The 23,193-nt window shown below is 42.6% G+C and overlaps 1 protein-coding gene across 1 annotated transcript; it reads right to left on the bottom strand.

Moving 5' to 3' along the window:
- Positions 1–3,505: 3,505 nt before the first annotated feature.
- On the bottom strand, positions 3,506–23,180 carry LOC311149836 (interleukin-17 receptor D-like). Its single transcript, XM_084187069.1, has 12 exons — positions 22,909–23,180; positions 20,299–20,383; positions 9,289–9,447; positions 8,890–9,008; positions 8,485–8,608; positions 8,066–8,104; positions 7,814–7,956; positions 7,623–7,697; positions 7,452–7,518; positions 5,457–5,597; positions 5,154–5,323; positions 3,506–4,726 (listed from the first exon to the last, which is right to left on the bottom strand). The coding sequence occupies exons 1-12, from the start codon at positions 23,170–23,172 to the stop codon at positions 4,190–4,192; spliced, it is 1,923 nt and encodes a 640-aa protein (XP_084043195.1). The 5' UTR covers positions 23,173–23,180; the 3' UTR covers positions 3,506–4,189.
- Between the last annotated feature and the right edge of the window lie 13 nt (positions 23,181–23,193).

The following is a 23,193-nucleotide window of genomic DNA, read 5'->3' on the forward strand; positions in this document are numbered from 1 at the left end:
CATGTGGTAAATTGGTTAATAGACCAATAACACAGAGTTCCAAATCTCTGCCAATAACATGCTCGTTTTCAGTTTTCCCCTCCCCACTCAGCCCACTCTGACAGTCCAAGCAAAATTCTTGCTTGATAAATTGTTTTTTGCTAAAAAAGCTATTTTTGTCAATTTTTAATGGAAATCTATTACAGTAAGGTACTTAATTGTTACCCAGAAATTATTTGAAATTGGTATAAAAAACAAACACATTAGGCCTTTAAGACCAATAATGAAAATTACAATGTTGAGACTGATATGTTAAAAACATTGGTCTGTAGAGAAAAAACCTTACAACAGGGGTGTCAAACGTCCGGCCCGCGGGCCGGATCAGGCCCGCAAACGGGTTTAATCCGGCCCGCGAGATGATTTTGAAAAAAAAGAAAAGAAAAAATTATTTAGGAAAAAAACAAACAAAAAATATTTATTTTTGTAAAGTATAAAAATGCGCTGCAATTTTTCTATAAAAAAAACTGCTGTTCCAATTGAGTCCACTGGATGGCGCAATAGCAATTGTGTTAAGCAAGCAAACTGTTTATACCGGGGCAGAGCAAGTAGGTCAAGCACGTGCAGCCAATGAGCTACTTTGTTTTGCCCGCGATATTTATTACGGCTTCTACTTTTAACATTATGTGCTTTGGCACCCTCATTGCCCCAATATGTCTCTGTCAAAAAAGAGAAAAGTGGACGCAGAGTGCAGAGTGTTCCAAGAAAAATTGTCATCCTATTTATTCACGGAATTGAATGGGAAAGCTGTATGTTTGGTGTGTTCAGAGCATGTTGCAGTGCTGAAAGAATATAACCTTCGTCGCCACTATGTGAGTCTTCATGCCGACAAATATGACAACTTTCAAGGACAGCGGAGATGAGAGAAGGTGAATGAACTGTTGGCGGGTCTGAAGAAACAGCAGTCTGTGTTTACTCACAGCCGAGACATCAGTGATGCTGCAGTGAAAGCTAGCTACCTCATTGCTAATGAAATCGCAGTGGCTTCAAAACCATTTAGTGAGGGTGAATTTGTAAAAACATGCATGATGAAGGCAGCGGAGATTGTGTGCCCTGAAAAGCGGCAGGCTTTTGCAAATATCAGCCTGACAAGAAACACAGTTGCAGACAGGATTTCCGATCTTTCAGTGGATTTGGACAGCCAGTTGAAGCAAAAAGTAAAGTCATTTATTGCGTTTTCGGTTGCAATTGATGAAAGCACGGACATTACAGATGTTGCACAACTGGCCATTTTCATCCGCGGAGTTGATGACACATTGACCGTCACCGAGGAGTTCGTGGAGTTGGTGCCGATGACAGATACAACGACAGCAGCTGATATTTTTACCGCACTCGTCGGCGCGCTGGACAGGGTCGGAGTGGACTGGTCCCGCGCTGTCAGCCTGGCTACAGATGGTGCGCCCTCAATGATCGGGAAAAAAGCAGGCGTTGTGACAAAGTTCAGAGAGAAAGTGCAATCTGCAAATGGAGGACGTGATTTTTTGACTTTTCACTGTATTTTGCACCAGGAGGCTTTGTGTTGCAAGTCATTAAAGATGGATAACGTCATGAAGGTGGTCATCCAAACTGTTAATTTCATCCGATCCAGAAGCCTGAATCACCATCAGTTTGACAGCCTTCTCAGAGAGAAAGACCACATCTATGGCCTGCCATACCACACTGAGGTAAAATGGTTAAGCCGAGGTGCTGTGCTGAGGCGTTTCTTTGATTTACGAGAAGAAATTGAACAGTTCATGGAAGAAAAGGGCAAACCAGTGTTAGAATTTCATTCCGCAGAATGGATGCAGGACCTTGCATTTATGGTGGATGTTACAGAGCACCTGAATAACTTGAACAAACAGCTGCAAGGGCGCAACAAAGTTGTCACGCAGTATTATGACAGCTTACGTTCTTTCAAGTTGAAGCTGTCATTGTGGGAGACGCAACTTGCCGGTGGTGATGCAGCTCACTTCCCCTGTCTGAAAAATGTGTGCGCGACCCAACATGTGGCAGACATGAAGCAGTTCAAAGATCAAATAACGGGACTGTTACGGGAGTTTGAGCAACGCTTTCAGATTTATGTTTATATGTTTTTATGTTGATGTGCTATTGTTTTTAATTGATTTTATTTTATTTGTATATTTAACCTATTCTTGACTCTGTGGTTCTTGCACTTGTTTGGGGAACAGGATTTCATTATTTTTATCTACATTTCTGCCTGAGAAATGACACCCTGATATAGTTATGTGATCTGTGAAACAGTTCTGTTAATCACTGAGGCATTGTGTGTTTGTGTGTTCTTTGTCCTCAGAACTTTCAAATAACTTGAGGTGTTTTATGATTAATTGTGATGTTGTGCTTTTGGACACTGTCTTCAGGCTCCAGCTTTATGTTTATATGTTTTTATGTTGATGTGCTATTGTTTTTAATTGTTTTTATTTTATTTGTATATTTAACCTATTCTTGACTCTGTGGTTCTTGCACTTGTTTGGGGAACAGGATTTCATTATTTTTATCTACATTTCTGCCTGAGAAATGACACCCTGATATAGTTCTGTGATCTGTGAAACAGTTCTGTTAATCACTGAGGCATTGTGTGTTTGTGTGTTCTTTTTCTTTAGAATTTTCAAATAAACTTGACGTGTTTTATGATTAATAGTGATGTTGTGCTTGTACTATTTTGGACACACTGTCCTCAGGCTCCAGCTTTATGTTGTATATTGATCGTATTAAAACAAAGAAAACAATCTGAAGTTGTTGTTTTTAAGTTATATATACCATGATTTTTCCGGTCCGGCCCACTTGGGAATAGATTTTCCTCCATGTGGCCCCTGAGCTAAAATGAGTTTGACACCCCTGCCTTACAACCTGTCTCAGCTTGGTGGCTGGAAATCATTCACTAAGGTCTGAGGGGGTCTGTGTCACATGACCTGCTGCTTGCTTTTTACTCCTACCCCTCCATTGCCCCCAATGCAATACAGTATATTACATATTGGGCTATAACAACAAAACAAAGCTGAGCTAAAGTGGGATGGAAAATACTCAGTAGGGTCTCTACTAACCAAATATGTTTAGAGGGGGACTCTCGTACATATCGAGCAGCACTTCATACTCCACCCTCTGTATTTAAATAGGTTTGAACATACCAGTATGTGTGTAAACTTTCAAAATAAATGCTGGTATATCTATTTTTCCTAGGTGGTTGCAATGCCGTGCAACACGTTTTACTGCACTAGAATGCTTCAAAAATCGACTTTCCCAAAGTTTAGCATGTCTTTGCAGGGGGACTATTATTTTTAGAAACAAATCCGCGTCTGTGCTGCCAGCATAATATCGAGCATAATTTCCTGCTGCTAGCATAACGGAGATGAGAAAACCTATTCAACTGTCAAGGCAATCAAAATCCTGTTTTCCATTCCGCAGCTTTCTTAATTAAATAACATATATGGAATAACATCAAATGTAGCCTATTGCAAAGAAAAGCTATATTCATTTGATTCATACTTTATTCTGGACTGAATGAACTGATGGTCAAATTTGTTTATATCCTAGCCTGCAGATAGTGAGACCATCAAGACAAGTAAACTGCGACTACTAGCGGCTGTTCAGGCTATAGCTAAAGCATTGTACATACAGATCATTACATTTACATTTTAGTAATTTACCAGACGCTCTTATCCAGAGCGACTTACAGTTAGTGAGTGCATACATTTTCATACTTGCCCCCCCGTGGGAAACGAACCCACAACCCTGGCGTTGCAAGCGCCTTGCTCTACCAACTGAGCTACAAATACTCCGAGACTATTTGTAGGGAATCTAAAATGATCCAACATAGCCCATGGTCAACCCTAACCACACCAATAATATAATCCTCCTAACATCTTGTATAAGGAAGGCCATTTTTTAAAAAGCTTGCCTGGGCTCAACAGTCACAGAATAGTTTCCCATCGAGGACCACTTTGGAAAGAAGTGTTTTAATTAATACTTTTAAGTGCTATCCTCTGGGAATACATTTACATTACATTTTAGTCATTTAGCAGACGCTCTTATCCAGAGCAACTTACAGTTAGTGAATACATATATTTTTTTTATACTGGCCCCCCGTGGGAATACAGTCATCATAAGTCAATTGTCCCGGAGTTTGCAGTGCAGGGCCCAACTGGGATGCTCACGCTCACACACATTCCACATGTTTGTCATGCTCTTTATCCCCCCCTGCATCAGATGATTCCTGATGATTACTCAACGCCATGCCAGCTTCCTGTATAGACCATTGTAGAGCAGCACCGGCTGGCAGCTTGGTGTAACCTTCCTCTGTAATGTGTTCTATTCTCAGATACCCCCCAGGCCTATGTAGGGCCACACCGTGGAGGTGGGAGAAGAGCAAAGGCAAGTCTCTAGTTAGGGTGTAGCGCGACACAAACCCTAGCTGGGCAGGAATGTCCTTCTCCTCAGAGTACTCAAATATGGCAGCCATGTACTTGGAGATGTCTCTCCCCTTGGCTTTGGCACTGCCAAGCTCTTCTCCCACCAGAGCTACTACGGCTGCTGCCGAGCTTCGGCTTTGTGCCTCGTCGCTCTGAGATGGCCGCCTCTGTAGTCCCCGGGAACAGATGACCAGAACAAAGTCACTCTCCTGGATCCTCCTGCAGTGCCATCCCATGGGTCCCTCCTCTGCCAAGCTTAGAGAATCCCACAGGTCCAGATACACCTGGCGCAACAGACAACAATAAATAATAATACAAGTGATATAACAAGGTATTATAAATAACATTTACATTTGGCCCTTTAAAATGCAATTTTCAATTACAACCAAGAAGACCAGGTGCGTTCAGTTCGGTTTCAACGATTGCTATGTTGCATGACGGTTTGCACTGAATAACACGTTTCCACCCAAAACGGTGTGTAGCATTCTTCAACAGCCTTTTGAGGAACGTTTGCTCCTGTTTTGGTGGGTGTGGCCTGATCAATTTGGGTGTGACCATTTGGAAATGACGTGCAGCGCGGCATACACAATCGCTCTCTGGGGCCACTATAATCACAACATTCTTCAACTGGTCGTTAAGTACAGTACCGTTTCTGTTGAATTAAACGTTGCACACTGTTCTGTCGTACTGATATTCTCATCCCAGTGTTACCTGTGTAGCCATGTGCTGCTGCAGGAAGACTGCTAATTGCATGACTGCTCGGACATGGGCAATGCCGTCATCGCTGCTGTAGCAAATTAGTAATCGAGGCGGAGTTAACGTGCTGGTCAGTGACACATGTTCCTCATTCCCATTCTTGCCTAGATGTTGCTCGATTATTTCTGAAAAGCACAAAACAAAGTGTATGAAATGTATTGTATTGCCAAATTCTTGTTAGAGGAAAACGTTTTGTCTGTCTGACCTGCACATGCAAAGAAAGCATTGGTATCGTTAGTGAAATGTAAAGATGCCGACCGTGATTTATCTCTGTCTTCCTCGTGTTCTGCCTGGGATTCTTCCAGATGACAGCCAGTAATAACACCACTAACATGGCTGCCAGGGCAACGCCAACAGGCAGCAGCAGGGTCAGGGATGGAGTGGCTGTGGGAGGTGGCTCTGCGGGGAGCAAGGTAGACTATATACACTGAACCAAAATATAAACTCAACATGCAACAATTTCAAAGGTTTTACTGAGTTACAGTTCATGTAAGGAAATCAGTCAATGGAAATAAAACCATTAGGCCCTAATCTATGGATTTCACATGACTGGGAATACAGATATGCATCTGTTGGTCACAGATAGCTTTAAAAAAAGGTGGATCAGAAAACCAGTCAGTAACTGGTGTGACCACAATTTGCCTCATGCAGTGCGACACATCACCTTTGCATAGAGTTGATCAGGCTGTTGATTGTGGCCTGGGGAATGTTGTCCCACTCCTCTTCAATGGTTGTGTGAAGTTGCTGGATATTGCCGGAAACTGGAACACGCTGTCGTACACATCGATCCAGAGCGTCCCAAACATGCTCAATGGGTGACATGTCTGGTGAGTATGCAGGCAATGGAAGAACTGGGACGTTTTCAGCTTCCAGGAATTGTGTACAGATCCTTGCGACATGGGGCCGTGCATTATCATGCTGAAACATGAGGTTATGGCGGTGGATGAATGGCACGACAATGGGCCTCAGGATCTCGTTACGGTATCTCTGTGCATTCAAATTGCCATTGATAAAATGCAATTGTGTTAGTTGTTCATAGCTTATGCCTGCTCATACCATAAACCCCACCGCCACCATGGGGCACTCTGTTCACAACATTGACATCAGCAAACCGCTCACCCACACAACACCATACATGCTGTCTGCCATCTGCCCGGTACAGTTGAAACGGGATTCATCCGTGAAGAGCATACTTCTCCAGCGTGCCAGTGGTCATCGAAGGTGAGCATTTGCCCACTGAAGTCGGTTACGACGCAGAACTGCAGTCAGGTCAAGACCCTGGTGAGGACGACGAGCAAGCAGATGAACTTCCCTGAGATGGTTTCTGACAGTTTGTGCAGAAATTATTTGGTTGTGCAAACCCACAGTTTCATCAGCTCTCTGGGTGGCTGGTCTCAGACAATCCCGCAGTTGAAGAAGCCGGATGTGAAGGTCCTGGGCTGAAGTGGTTACAAGTGGTGTGCGGTTGTGAGGCCGGTTGGACGTACTGTCAAATTCTCTAAAACAACATTCAATTCTCTGGCAACAGCTCTGGTGGACATTCCTGCAGTCAGCATGCCAATTGCACGCTCCCTCAAAACATGAGACATCTGTGGCATTGTGTTGTTTGACAAAACTGCACATTTTTAAAGTGTCCTTTTATTGTCCCCAGCACAAGGTGCACCTGTGTAATGGTCATGCTGTTTAAACAGCTTGTTGATATGGCACACTTGTCAGGTGGATGGATTATCTTGGCAAAGGACAAATGCTCACTAACAGGGATGTAAACACATTTGTGCAAGAAAATTGAGAGAAATAAGCTCTTTGTGCTTATGGAAAATGTCTGGGATCTTTTATTTCAGCTCATCAAACATGGGACCAACACTTTACATGTTGCGTTTATATTTTTGTTCAGTATAAATAGCTAGATAAGCTGTTATACACTCTATACTGTTTCTCATTTTCAGAAAGGGAGTTTTTGACATTGCACAATTTATTTTAAAAGCCTGGGGGAGAAGGAGAAGTGTGGTGATTGATTGACATTTTTATGATAAATTCTGCAGGTAATGGAATTTTGTTTTGCGTTTTGTGCACACGCACTTAAATAAGTAGTGTCTTATAAGGTCGTACGGGCTGGGCACCAATTGGTCTATGACATGAAATAAAATAACCCAATAAAAAAAATCTATCATATACCTATGCTAAGTACACAGCAAAAAATATCTACAAGCATTTGTATAAGTTGTATAAACGTTGGTCTTGATTGGAACATACCGTGCTTAATCTGCATCACTTGAACATTGAATGTTTTTCTTACAGCGTCTACCTCATCAACTGCGATCTGAGATAAAAAAAAAGTACAGATTTATGGAAACATGGGCTGAAACTACAAGTTTTTGTTTGTATAGTTAGAGTTTGAGTTGTGCCACATTTTCAATGACTCACCTCACATGTGTAGTTGGACCCTTCCACCAGCCCTTGGAGATGATAACTGTAGTGAGTTCTGTTTTTTGTGGAATTCTAAAGACGGTAGCAATAAAAAAGGTAGAAATCATTATACACGGCAGACTAATAATGACAGTAAATCATTCTCCACATAGACATGTAAATAGTCGATCAAAAGCTCTCTCACTCACAGGTTTAATGATGTATCTCTTCAGCCCCCCTCCATAACATAATGAGAAGTAGCGGTTGATTCCAAAATGTGGGGGAGCAAGGTTGAATGTCACAATAATGTCAGACCCTTCCTGCTGAACTTCTATATGTTTTGGGTACCAATCTATAAAAGGAAGAAAGAAAAAAAACATTGACAAACAAATTAACCAATGCTGTACAGAGAGTGATTCATAAGATTGTCAACATTAACTCAACAAAGTAGTATTACTCACCTTTCTTGCAATGCTCAAGTCCATTTTTCTCTGGGCATGCTGCAAAACAGCCAGGAAATTCACACATTATTTACAATAGATTGCATTTTTATTGACTGGATTATGTTTGATTGTAAATTTACAAAATAAATAAAAAAAATAAAAAACATTTATGTCATAGTGGAAGCAAACAGTGTTAGTGAACATTTTACATTTTAGTCATTTAGCAGACGCTCTTATCCAGAGCGACTTACAGGAGCAATTAGGGTTAAGTGCCTTGCTCAAGGGCACATCGACAGATTTTTCACCTAGTCGGCTCGGGGATTAGAACCAGCGACCTTTCGGTTACTGGCACAACGCTCTTAACCACTAAGCCACCTGCCGCCCCAATGTTCCTGTGTTCCATTTATGTGGTACTGTATAGTGTGAGGAAGATTTACTGCGTGTGGTGAACATTGTACTGTGGTAGAATTGATCCCACAACTCAGGAACTGGCAGGGCCATCACAGTGACAGCATACTGGGCACCCAGGTCTAGACGGGAGAAGGAGTCTGACTGGTACACCTACAACAGCCAATAAAAACACTGTTAGATGTCGTGGGAATCTTGACAAGACAAAACCCTGCTTTATTGGCCCAATAACATCTATCATTTTTTACTTTAAACAGTTTTCACTTTACAGTAGCTTTCCTTTTCACTACCTTTCAGTGAAAATAGTATATACAAGTTCTGTAAGAACTTGGTATTGAGGTTGTACTGGGTTTTATCCACCTTTTCATAGATGTGTTTTCAAAACTAATTCAGACAAATTTGGGGAATGGGGTCATATCAGCAAAGTGTCCTACCCTTTGGGCATATGCGGCAGAGAGAGAAATATTGCTTTGAAAGAGAAAGAGCTGACAGGCAATATGAGATCCTCCCAAGGCCTGAAGGGAGACCTGGAACCCTCTGAGGAAGGAGATCCCTGGAACAAACACAAAGGGACAAGGCCGGTAAAGAGTGAGCGAGTTAACATGCATGATAATACTAGTCATTAACATGAATGCATGTATTGTACAAAATCATTTTTATGGCAATACAGGATGAAAGTCACCATTATTACTGTATATTCAGATTGGTACCCTCTAGGCCAGTAGCCTTTTCTCTGAATTCATATTCCGTAAATTATAATGACCCCTACATTGGATCTACAGTATATGATTGATGATTACAGGAAAATGTTTGTGTCTTATGTTTGCCCTTACCAAACTGGCTGGGTTGCCAGGAGACAACTACAGTGTCATATTTAGGATTCTCGTCAGCTACAAACTCTACAGTCACATCGTGAGGCGCATGGACATAATGTTGGCACACGTCAGAGCTCTGTCCACCCAGAAAGACAAAACATGGCCATGGAACACAACCTGGGGAAATTGATGATAATAACAGGATTATAATAATAGTAATGATTAACATTTAACACACAGCGCTAAAATGGTAATAGCAGAAATGCAAAAATGGACTAATGGATATACATATACATCCACCTTATCCATTTTTTACATTTCTGCCATGACCATTTTAGCGCTGTATTTTAAAGCTCTATTTATTATACAGTGAGGTATATACAGTGGGGAGAACAAGTATTTGATACACTGCCGATTTTGTAGGTTTTCCTACTTACAAAGCATGTAGAGGTCTGTAATTTTTATCATAGGTACACTTCAACTGTGAGAGACGGAATCTAAAACAAAAATCCAGAAAATCACATTGTATGATTTTTAAGTAATTAATTTGCATTTTATTGCATGACATAAGTATTTGATCACCTACCAACCAGTAAGAATTCCGGCTCTCACAGACCTGTTAGTTTTTCTTTAAGAAGCCCTCCTGTTCTCCACTCATTACCTGTATTAACTGCACCTGTTTGAACTCCTTACCTGTATAAAAGACACCTGTCCACACACTCAATCAAACAGACTCCATCCTCTCCACAATGGCCAAGACCAGAGAGCTGTGTAAGGACATCAGGGATAAAATTGTAGACCTCCACAAGGCTGGGATGGGCTACAGGACAATAGGCAAGCAGCTTGGTGAGAAGGCAACAACTGTTGGTACAATTTTTAGAAAATGGAAGAAGTTCAAGATGATGGTCAATCACCCTCGGTCTGGGGCTCCATGCAAGATCTCACCTCGTGGGGCATCAATAATCATGAGGAAGGTGAGGGATCAGCCCAGAACTACGCGGCAGGACCTGGTCAATGACCTGAAGAGAGCTGGGACCACAGTCTCAAAGAAAACCATTAGTAACACACTATGCCGTCATGGATTCAAATCCTGCAGCGCACGCAAGGTCCCCCTGCTCAAGCCAGCACATGTCCAGGCCCGTCTGAAGTTTGCCAATGACCATCTGGATGATCCAGAGGAGGAATGGGAGAAGGTCATGTGGTCTGATGAGACAAAAATATAGCTTTTTGGTCTAAACTCCACTCGCCGTGTTTGGAGGAAGAAGAAGGATGAGTACAACCCCAAGAACACCATCCCAACCGTGAAGCATGGAGGTGGAAACATCATTCTTTGGGGATGCTTTTCTGCAAAGGGGACAGGACGACTGCACCGTATTGAGGGGAGGATGTATGGGGCCATGTATCGCGAGATCTTGGCCAACAACCTCCTTCCCTCAGTAAGAGCATTGAAGATGGGTCATGGCTGGGTCTTCCAGCATGACAACGACCCGAAACACACAGCCAGGGCAACTAAGGGGTGGCTCCGTAAGAAGCATCTCCAGGTCCTGGAGTGGCCTAGCCAGTCTCCAGACCTGAACCCAATAGAAAATCTTTGGAGGGAGCTGAAAGTCCGTATTGCCCAGCGACAGCCCCGAAACCTGAAGGATCTGGAGAAGGTCTGTATGGAGGAGTGGGCCAAAATCCCTGCTGCAGTGTGTGCAAACCTGGTCAAGACCTACAGGAAACGTATGATCTCTGTAATTGCAGACAAAGGTTTCTGTACCAAATATTAAGTTCTGCTTTTCTGATGTATCAAATACTTATGTCATGCAATAAAATGCAAATTAATTACTTAAAATCATACAATGTGATTTTCTGGATTTTTGTTTTAGATTCCATCTCTCACAGTTGAAGTGTACCTATGATAAAAATTACAGACCTCTACATGCTTTGTAAGTAGGAAAACCTGCAAAATCGGCAGTGTATCAAATACTTGTTCTCCCCACTGTGTGTGTGTGTATATATATATATATATATATATATATATATATATATATATATATATATATATATATATATATATATATATATATATATATATATATATATACATACATACATACATACATACATACATACATACATACATACATACATACATACATACATACATACATACATACATACATACAGTGGGGAAAAAAAGTATTTAGTCAGCCACCAATTGTGCAAGTTCTCCCACTTAAAAAGATGAGAGAGGCCTGTAATTTTCATCATAGGTACACGTCAACTATGACAGACAAAATGAGAAAAAAATATCCAGAAAATCACATTGTAGGAGTTTTAATGAATTTATTTGCAAATTATGGTGGAAAATAAGTATTTGGTCAATAACAAAAGTTTCTCAATACTTTGTTATATACCCTTTGTTGGCAATGACACAGGTCAAACGTTTTCTGTAAGTCTTCACAAGGTTTTCACACACTGTTGCTGGTATTTTGGCCCATTCCTCCATGCAGATCTCCTCTAGAGCAGTGATGTTTTGGGGCTGTCGCTGGGCAACACAGACTTTCAACTCCCTCCAAAGATTTTCTATGGGGTTGAGATCTGGAGACTGGCTAGGCCACTCCAGGACCTTGAAATGCTTCTTACGAAGCCACTCCTTCGTTGCCCGGGCGGTGTGTTTGGGATCATTGTCATGCTGAAAGACCCAGCCACGTTTCATCTTCAATGCCCTTACTGATGGAAGGAGGTTTTCACTCAAAATCTCACGATACATGGCCCCATTCATTCTTTCCTTTACACGGATCAGTCGTCCTGGTCCCTTTGCAGAAAAACAGCCCCAAAGCATGATGTTTCCACCCCCATGCTTCACAGTAGGTATGGTGTTCTTTGGATGCAACTCATCATTCTTTGTCCTCCAAACACGACGAGTTGAGTTTTTACCAAAAAGTTCTATTTTGGTTTCATCTGACCATATGACATTCTCCCAATCCTCTTCTGGATCATCCAAATGCACTCTAGCAAACTTCAGATGGGCCTGGACATGTACTGGCTTAAGCAGGGGGACACGTCTGGCACTGCAGGATTTGAGTCCCTGGCGGCGTAGTGTGTTACTGATGGTAGGCTTTGTTACTTTGGTCCCAGCTCTCTGCAGGTCATTCACTAGGTCCCCCCGTGTGGTTCTGGGATTTTTGCTCACCGTTCTTGTGATCATTTTGACCCCACGGGGTGAGATCTTGCGTGGAGCCCCAGATCGAGGGAGATTATCAGTGGTCTTGTATGTCTTCCATTTCCTAATAATTGCTCCCACAGTTGATTTCTTAAAACCAAGCTGCTTACCTATTGCAGATTCAGTCTTCCCAGCCTGGTGCAGGTCTACAATTTTGTTTCTGGTGTCCTTTGACAGCTCTTTGGTCTTGGCCATAGTGGAGTTTGGAGTGTGACTGTTTGAGGTTGTGGACAGGTGTCTTTTATACTGATAACAAGTTCAAACAGGTGCCATTAATACAGGTAACGAGTGGAGGGCAGAGGAGCCTCTTAAAGAAGAAGTTACAGGTCTGTGAGAGCCAGAAATCTTGCTTGTTTGTCGGTGACTAAATAAATACTTATTTTCCACCATCATTTGCAAATAAATTCATTAAAATTCCTACAATGTGATTTTCTGGATAAAAATTTCTCAATTTGTCTGTCATAGTTACGTGTACCTATGATGAAAATTACAGGCCTCTCTCATCTTTTTAAGTGGGAGAACTTGCACAATTGGTGGCTGACTAAATACTTTTTTCCCCCACTGTACGTACGTACATACATACATACATACATACATACATACATACATACATACATACATACATACATACATACATACATACATACATACATACATACATACATACATACATACATACATACATACATACATACATACATACATACATACATACATACATACATACATACATACATACATACATACATACATACATACATACATACATACATACATACATACATACATACATACATACATACATACATACATACATACATACATACATACATACATACATACATACACTCTACCGGTCAAAAGTCTTAGAACACCTACTCATTCAAGGGTTTTGTTTATATTAACTATTTTCTACATTGTATAATAATAGTGAAGACATCAAAACTATGAAATAACGCATATGGAATCATCTAGTAACCAAAAAAGTGTTAAACAAATCAAAATATATTTTATATTTGAGATTCTTCAAATAGCCACCCTTTGCCTTGATGACAGCTTTGCACACTTGTCATTCTCTCAACCAGCTTCATGAGTTAGTCACCTGGAATACATTTAAATTAACAGCTGTGCCGCCTTAAAAGTTAATTTGTGGAATTTCTTTCCTTCTTAATGCATTTGAGCCAATCAGTTGTGTTGTGACAAGGTCGCCCCCTTATACAGAAGATAGCGCTATTTGGTACAAGACCAAGTCCATATTATGGCAAGAACATGTCAAATAAGCAAAGAGAAACGACAGTCCATCATTCATTTGTCCTGTTTTCAACAGGACAATGACCCAACACACCTCCAGGCTGTGGAAGGGCTATTTTACCAAGAAGGAGAGTGATGGAGTGCTGCATCAGATGTCCTGGCCTCCACAATCCCCCGACCTCAACCAAATTGAGACGTTTGGGATGAGTCGGACCACAGAGTGAGGGAAAAGCAGCCAACAAGTGCTCAGCATATGTGAGAATTCCTTCAAGACTGTTGGAAAAGCATTCCAGCTGAAGCTGGTTGAGAGAATGCCAAGAGTGTGCAAAGCTGTCATCAAGGCAAAGGGTGGCTACTTTGAAGAATCTCAAATATAAACTATATTTTGATTTGTTTAACACTTTTTTGGTTACTACATGATTCCATATTTGTTATTTCATAGTTTTGATGTCTTCACTATTATTATACAATGTAGAAAATCGTAAAAATAAAGAAAAACCCTTGAATGAGTAGGTGTTCTAAAACTTTTGACCGGTAGTGTGTGTATGTACAGTATATATACACTGCTCAAAAAAATAAAGGGACACTTAAACAACACAATGTAACTCCAAGTCAATCACACTTCTGTAAAATCAAACTGTCCACTTAGGAAGCAACACTGATTGACAATACATTTCACATGCTGTTGTGCAAATGGAATAGACAACAGGTGGAAATTATAGGCAATTAGCAAGACACCCCCAATAAAGGAGTGGTTCTGCAGGTGGTGACCACAGACCACTTCTCAGTTCCTATGCTTCCTGGCTGATGTTTTGGTCACTTTTGAATGCTGGCGGTGCTTTCACTCTAGTGGTAGCATGAGACGGAGTCTACAACCCACACAAGTGGCTCAGGTAGTGCAGCTCATCCAGGATGGCACATCAATGCGAGCTGTGGCAAGAAGGTTTGCTGTGTCTGTTAGCGTAGTGTCCAGAGCATGGAGGCGCTACCAGGAGACAGGCCAGTACATCAGGAGACGTGGAGGAGGCCGTAGGAGGGCAACAACCCAGCAGCAAGACCGCTACCTCCACCTTTGTGCAAGGAGGAGCAGGAGGAGCACTGCCAGAGCCCTGCAAAATGACCTCCAGCAGGCCACAAATGTGCATGTGTCTGCTCAAACGGTCAGAAACAGACTCCATGAGGGTGGTATGAGGGCCCGACGTCCACAGGTGGGGGTTGTGCTCACAGCCCAACACCGTGCAGGACGTTTGGCATTTGCCAGAGAACACCAAGATTGGCAAATTCGCCACTGATGCCCTGTGCTCTTCACAGATGAAAGCAGGTTCACACTGAGCATGTGACAGACGTGACAGAGTCTGGAGACGCCGTGGAGAACGTTCTGCTGCCTGCAACATCCTCCAGCATGACCGGTTTGGCGGTGGGTCAGTCATGGTGTGGGGTGGCATTTCTTTGGGGGGCCGCACAGCCCTCCATGTGCTCGCCAGAGGTAGCCTGACTGTCATTAGGTACCGAGATGAGATCCTCAGACCCCTTGTGAGACCATATGCTGGTGCGGTTGGCCCTGGGTTCCTCCTAATGCAAGACAATGCTAGACCTCATGTGGCTGGAGTGTGTCAGCAGTTCCTGCAAGAGGAAGGCATTGATGCTATGGACTGGCCCGCCCGTTCCCCAGACCTGAATCCAATTGAGCACATCTGGGACATCATGTCTCGCTCCATCCACCAACGCCACGTTGCCCCACAGACTGTCCAGGAGTTGGCGGATGCTTTAATCCAGGTCTGGGAGGAGATCCCTCAGGAGACCATCCGCCACCTCATCAGGAGCATGCCCAGGCGTTGTAGGGAGGTCATACAGGCACGTGGAGGCCACACACACTACTGAGCCTCATTTTGACTTGTTTTAAGGACATATATATATATATCTGCAGAGATGATCAATCGGGTTCAAGTCCGGGCTCTGGCTGGGCCGCTCAAGGACATTCAGAGACTTGTCCCGAAGCCACTCCTGCATTGTTTTGGCTGTGTGCTTAGAGTCGTTGTCTTGTTGGAAGGTGAACCTTCACCCCAATCTGATTTCCTGATCGCTCTGGAGCAGGGTTTCTTCAAGGATCTCTCTGTACTTTGCTCCGTTCATCTTTCCCTCGATCCTGACGAGCCTCCCATTCCCTGCCACTGAAAAACATCCCCACAGCATGATGCTGCCACCACCATGCTTCACTGTAGATATGGTGCCAGGTTTCCTCTAGGCGTGACGCTTGGCATTCAGGCCAAAGAGTTCAATCTTGTTTTTCATGGTCAGAGTCCTTTAGGTGCCTTTTGGCAAACTCCAAGCGGGCTGTAATGTGCCTTTTACTGAGGAGTGGCTTCCGTTTGGCCACTCTACCATAACGGCCTGATTGGTGGAGTGCTGCAGAGATGTTTGTCCTTCTGGAAGGTTCTCCCATCTCCATAGAGGAACTCTGGAGCTCTGTCAGAGTGACCATCGAGTTCTTGGTCACCTCCCTGACCAAAGACCTTCTCCCACGATTGCTCAGTTTGGCCGGAGGCCAGCTCTAGGAAGAGTCTTGGTGGTTCCAAACTTCTTCCATTTAAGAATGATGGAGGCCACTGTGTTCTTGGAGACCTTCAATGCTGCAGAAATATTTTGGTACCCTTCCCCAGATCTGTGCCTCGGCACAATCCTGTCTCGGAGCTCTACGGACAATTCCTTCAACTTCATGGCTAGGTTTTTGCTCTGACATGCACTGTCAACTGTGGGACCTTATATAGACCGGTGTGTGCCTTTCCAAATCATGTCCAATCAATTGAATTTACCACAGGTGGACTCCAATCAAGTTGTAGAAACATCTCAAGGATGATCAATGGAAACATGATGCACCTGAGCTCAATTTCGAGTCTCATAGCAAAGGGTCTGAATACTTATGTAAATAAGGTATTTCTGTTTTTTTATTTTTTTTATAAATTTGCAAACATTTCTGAAAACCTGTTTTCACTTTGTCATTACGGGGTATGGTGTGTAGATTAATAAGGAAAAACATTTATTTAATCAATTTTAGAATAAGGCTGTAACGTAACAAAATGTGGATGAAGTCAAGGGGTCTGAATAATTTCCGAATGCATGGGAAATAGGGTGCTATTTGGGACACACCTTACGGTCTTAGCTAAAATGATTTAGGTAGTGTTTTAATAAAGCATTTGGAAGAAGTGTGCAAGATCTTTCGTATGCATGTCCATCAGCTGTTTAATGGCACTGTGTGTTATTGGTCCATAGGATGAGAGTGTGCTCTAATGTTCAGGGGTGGAAATGGGAAAAGGTTACTGCGAAGTGCGAAACCCACCTTGAAAAATTAATTTGTACATGTCAAAATCTCAATTTCCACCCCTGTATATACTGTAATGATGTCCTTAATACATGTTGAACCTTTTTAGTCTTGGGGTCTACTGGTTGAGGAAGGCTATTTATGTGGAAAAAGAGAAGGGGTCTGAATACTTTCTGAATATACTGTCTCCACTGAGTATACAAAACATTAGGAACGCCTGCTCTTTCCATGACATAGACTGACCAGGTGAATCCAAGTGAAAGCAATGATCCCTTATTGATGTCACCTGTTAAATACACTTCAAAATCAGTGTACATGAAGGGGAGGAGTCAGGTTACAAAATTATTTTTAAGCCTTGAAACAATTTAGACATGGATTATGTATGTGTGCCATTCAGAGGGTGAATGGGGAAAAACAGCCATTTTCAAGTCTTGCCATAGATTTTCAAGCCGATTTAAGTCAAAACCGCAATTAGGCCACTCAGGAACATTCAATGTCGTCTTGGAAAGCAACTGCAGTGTATATTTGTCCTTGTGTTTTAGGGTATTGTCCTGCTGAAAGGTGCATTTGTTTCCCAGTGACTGTTGGAAAGCAGACTGAACCAGGTTTTCCTCTAGGATTTTGTCTGTGCTTAAAGCTGTATTCCGGTTCTTTTTAGCCCAAAACACTCCCTAGTCCTTGCCGATGGCAAGTGTACCCATAACATGATGCAGCCACCACCATGCTTGAAAATATGAAGAGTGGTTCTCAGTGATGTGTTGTATTTGCGCCAAACATAACACTTTGTATTCAGGACAAAAAGTTAATTTCTTAGTCACATTTTTTGCAGTATTACATTACCTTGTTGCAAACAGGATGTATGTTTTGGCATATTTTTATTCTGTACAGGCTTCCTCATTTTCACTCTGGCATTTAGGTTAGTATTGTGGAGTAACTACAATGTTGTTGAGCGTTTAGTGTTCCTCAGTTCTCATATCACAACCATTAAACTACACTGCTCAAAAAAATAAAGGGAACACTAAAATAACACATCCTAGATCTGAATGAATGAAATAATCTTATTAAATACTTTTTTTCTTTACATAGTTGAATGTGCTAACAACAAAATCACACAAAAATTATCAATGGAAATCAAATGTATCAACCCATGGAGGTCTGGATTTAGAGTCACCCTCAAAATTAAAGTGGAAAACCACACTACAGGCTGATCCAACTTTGATGTAATGTCCTTAAAACAAGTCAAAATGAGGCTCAGTAGTGTGTGTGGCCTCCACGTGCCTGTATGACCTCCCTACAACGCCTGGGCATGCTCCTGATGAGGTGGCGGATGGTCTCCTGAGGGATCTCCTCCCAGACCTGGACTAAAGCATCCGCCAACTCCTGGACAGTCTGTGGTGTAACGTGGCGTTGGTGGATGGAGCGAGACATGATGTGCCAGATGTGCTCAATTGGATTCAGGTCTGGGGAACGAGCGGGCCAGTCCATAGCATCAATGCCTTCCTCTTGCAGGAACTGCTGACACACTCCAGCCACATGAGGTCTAGCATTGTCTTGCATTAGGAGGAACCCAGGGCCAATCGCACCAGCATATGGTCTCACAAGGGGTCTGAGGATCTCATCTTGGTACCTAATGGCAGTCAGGCTACCTCTGGCGAGCACATGGAGGGCTGTGCGGCCCCCCAAAGAAATGCCACCCCACACCATGACTGACCCACCGCCAAACCGGTCATGCTGGAGGATGTTGCAGGCAGCAGAACGTTCTCCACGGCGTCTCCAGACTCTGTCACGTCTGTCACATGTGGTCAGTGTGAACCTGCTTTCATCTGTGAAGAACACAGGGCGCCAGTGGCGAATTTGCCAATCTTGGTGTTCTCTGGCAAATGCCAAACATCCTGCACGGTGTTGGGCTGTAAGCACAACCCCCACCTGTGGACGTCGGGCCCTCATACCACCCTCATGGAGTCTGTTTCTGACCGTTTGAGCAGACGCATGCACATTTGTGGCCTGCTGGAGATCATTTTGCAGGGCTCTGGCAGTGCTCCTCCTGCTCCTCCTTGCACAAAGGCGGAGGTAGCGGTCCTGCTGCTGGGTTGTTGCCCTCCTACGGCCTCCTCCACGTCTCCTGATGTACTGGCCTGTCTCCTGGTAGCGCCTCCATGCTCTGGACACTACGCTGACAGACACAGCAAACCTTCTTGCCACAGCTCGCATTGATGTGCCATCCTGGATGAGCTGCACTACCTGAGCCACTTGTGTGGGTTGTAGACTCCGTCTCATGCTACCACTAGAGTGAAAGCACCGCCAGCATTCATAAGTGACCAAAACATCAGCCAGGAAGCATAGGAACTGAGAAGTGGTCTGTGGTCACCACCTGCAGAACCACTTCTTTATTGGGGGTGTCTTGCTAATTGCCTATAATTTCCACCTGTTGTCTATTCCATTTGCACAACAGCATGTGAAATGTATTGTCAATCAGTGTTGCTTCCTAAGTGGACAGTTTGATTTCACAGAAGTGTGATTGACTTGGAGTTACATTGTGTTGTTTAAGTGTTCCCTTTATTTTTTTGAGCAGTGTATGTAACATTTTTAAAATCACCATTGACCTAAGAGTGAAATCCCTGAGCGGTTTCCTTCCTCTCCAGCCACTGAGTTAAGAAGAACGCCTGTATCTTTGCAGTGACTGGGTGTATTGATATACCATCCAAAGTGTAATTAATAACTTTACCATGCTCAAAGTGATATTCAGCGTCTGTTTTTTTAAATTTATGTTTACCAATCAGTGCCCTTCTTTTAGAGGCATTGGAAAACCTCCTTGGTCTTTGTGGTTGAATCTGTGCTTGAAATTCACTACTCGATTGAGGGACCTTACAGATAATTGTATGTGTGGGGGTACAGAGATGGGGTAGTCATTCAAAATTCATGTTAACCACTATTATTGAACACGGAATGAGTCTATGCAACAAATTATTAAGCGATTTGAGCTAATTTTTACTTCTGAACTTATTTAGGCTTGCCACAACAAAGGGTTTGAATATTTATTGACACTAGACATATCAGTTTAAATGTTATTAATTTCTACATACAAAATTCCACTTTGACCTTATGGGGGTATTGTGTGTAGATCAGTGACACAAAATCTCAATTTAAACCATTTTAAATTCAGGCTGTAACACAACAACAACAACAACAACAAAAATGTGGAAAAGTAAAAAGAGGTGTGAATACTTTCGGTCTGAAACAAACTTACTTCCAAATGCCTCGACAGAGGGAATGCCTAGGGTTCTTCCAACATCTTCTCTGTTGATTCTGCAGTATTCGCATCCTGGACTCCCCTGAGATGGTGCACGAGAAAGACAGGATACAGTGGGGGGAAAAATGTATTTAGTCAGCCACCAATTGTGCAAGTTCTCCCATTTAAAAAGATGAGAGAGTCCTGTAATTTTCATCATAGGTACACGTCACACCTATGACAGACAAATTGAGTAAAAAAATCCAGAAAATCACATTGTAGGATTTTTAATGAATTTATTTGCAAATTATGGTGGAAAATAAGTATTTGGTCACCTACAAACAAGCAATATTTCTGGCTCTCACAGACCTGTAACTTCTTCTTTAAGAGGCTCCTCTGTCCTCCACTCGCTACCTGTATTAATGGCACCTGTTTGAACTTGTTATCAGTATAAAAGACACCTGTCCACAACCTCAAACAGTCACACTCCAAACTCCACTATGGCCAAGACCAAAGAGCTGTCAAAGGACACCAGAAACAAAATTGTAGATCTGCACCAGGCTGGGAAGACTGAATCTGCAATAGGTAAGCAGCTTGGTTTGAAGAAATCAACTGTGGGAGCAATTATTAGGAAATGGAAGACATACAAGACCACTGATAATCTCCCTCGATCTGGGGCTCCACGCAAGATCTCACCCTGTGGGGTCAAAATGATCACAAGAACGGTGAGCAAAAATCCCAGAACCACACGGGGGGACCTAGTGAATGACCTGCAGAGAGCTGGGACCAAAGTATCAAAGCCTACCATCAGTAACACACGACGCCGCCAGGGACTCAAATCCTGCAGTGCCAGACGTGTCCCCCTGCTTAAGCCAGTACATGTCCAGGCCCATCTGAAGTTTGCTAGAGTGCATTTGGATGATCCAGAAGAGGATTGGGAGAATGTCATATGATCAGATGAAACCAAAATATAACTTTTTGGTAAAAACTCAACTCGTCGTGTTTGGAGGACAAAGAATGCTGAGTTGCATCCAAAGAACACCATACCTACTGTGAAGCATGGGGGTGGAAACATCATGCTTTGGGGCTGTTTTTCTGCAAAGGGACCAGGACGACTGATCCGTGTAAAGGAAAGAATGAATGGGGCCATGTATCGTGAGATTTTGAGTGAAAACCTCCTTCCATCAGCAAGGGCATTGAAGATGAAACGTGGCTGGGTCTTTCAGCATGACAATGATCCCAAACACACCGCCCGGGCAACGAAGGAGTGGCTTCGTAAGAAGCATTTCAAGGTCCTGGAGTGGCCTAGCCAGTCTCCAGATCTCAACCCCATAGCAAATCTTTGGAGGGAGTTGAAAGTCCGTGTTGCCCAGCGACAGCCCCAAAACATCACTGCTCTAGAGGAGATCTGCATGGAGGAATGGGCCAAAATACCAGCAACAGTGTGTGAAAACCTTGTGAAGACTTACAGAAAACGTTTGACCTGTGTCATTGCCAACAAAGGGTATATAACAAAGTATTGAGAAACTGTTGTTATTGACCAAATACTTATTTTCCACCATAATTTGCAAATAAATTCATTAAAAATCCTACAATGTGATTTTCTGGATTTTTTTTCTCATTTTGTCTGTCATAGTTGATGTGTACCTATGATGAAAATTACAGGCCTCTCATCTTTTTAAGTGGGAGAACTTGCACAATTGGTGGCTGACTAAATACTTTTTTCCCCCACTGTATGCATAAAGTACTTGTATGTGACACAGTGAACAGGTAAACCCAGAGGTGGAGCCCAATGTTCTAATCCTTTCCTTCAGGATGTACGCTCGGTCATCTTGAAGTTTATTGTTAGTCTAAGAGAGAACAAAACACAGCTGGAGGAAATGAGAGTGAGAAAACAGGAACAGCCAGAGAACCCAGGCTCTCACCTGTCAGGTAGCTAGTATAGTAGGTAGGTTAAAAGCCTCCATCTTGGAATATTTCTTAAACAGAACCTTTGCATGCATGACTGTAAATCGCTTTGGATAAAATAATTTGCTTATTAATAGCATATATCACTTCCTAAATCAATCACTGTACTACTGTCAATAACTGTACTACTTTAAATCGACTCTACAGTGACTATTTACTGGGATTAATAATTTCGTACTTCTGTAATCCACTTCAAGATGTTTTTGTCCTTGATTTATCCAGGTTTTTTAAATTATCCTGCATGTCACTGTCCTTCGCTGGTCACTGTTACCTTTTGTAATATTTTGGCATTTTTTAAAACCAGAAAATTTATATTATGCATTTGGTAAACAGGACATATCGGGTTTGTCTAGAAATCTTGACAACACGATTTGTAAAATAAGTGGTACAGCGCCAGAAATCAAAGCATTTTACCTTTCAGTATTCCTCATCTGAGGTGCAGGATTTTTTTTTTGCAGCTTCCAAAATATTTCCTCGAAAACACAAATCAACTCAACTTTGTTGGTACAAGTCGTATACCTAATAACCCAGTCTGATTCCTTCCCTTCAGCGTGTTCAACAAAAGCAGTGAAAAAATGAGCCAAAACATTTTGTGAACAACATAGAAAGTCAGGTAGAGTGACAGAGAGAGGCTTAATTACTACGTGTGTGGAGGCTCACCTGCAGGACACATTCCAGACTGCAGTTCTGTGGTGAGATGGCTGTTAGGTCCTCCTGGGCCCAGAGGTACTGACTCAGAGTCAGAGCCTGGAGTAAGATGAGATTGGCTCTCCACATCCTGCCGAAATACACATCGCAGTGCCCCAAGTACCTGGACTCAAAACAGCTCCCAAATCGGGACTGTATATCCGTTTTCTGTAACACAATAGGTGTTGTCTGGTCCTTGTATGTACAGTTTTGAAGAACGCTGTGAAGTGTTGACATCTCAGGGTGAGTGCGTGAGAG

Source organism: Coregonus lavaretus, assembly GCF_964263955.1.
Source record: "Coregonus lavaretus genome assembly, chromosome: 22".
Taxonomy (NCBI): Eukaryota; Metazoa; Chordata; class Actinopteri; order Salmoniformes; family Salmonidae; genus Coregonus; species Coregonus lavaretus.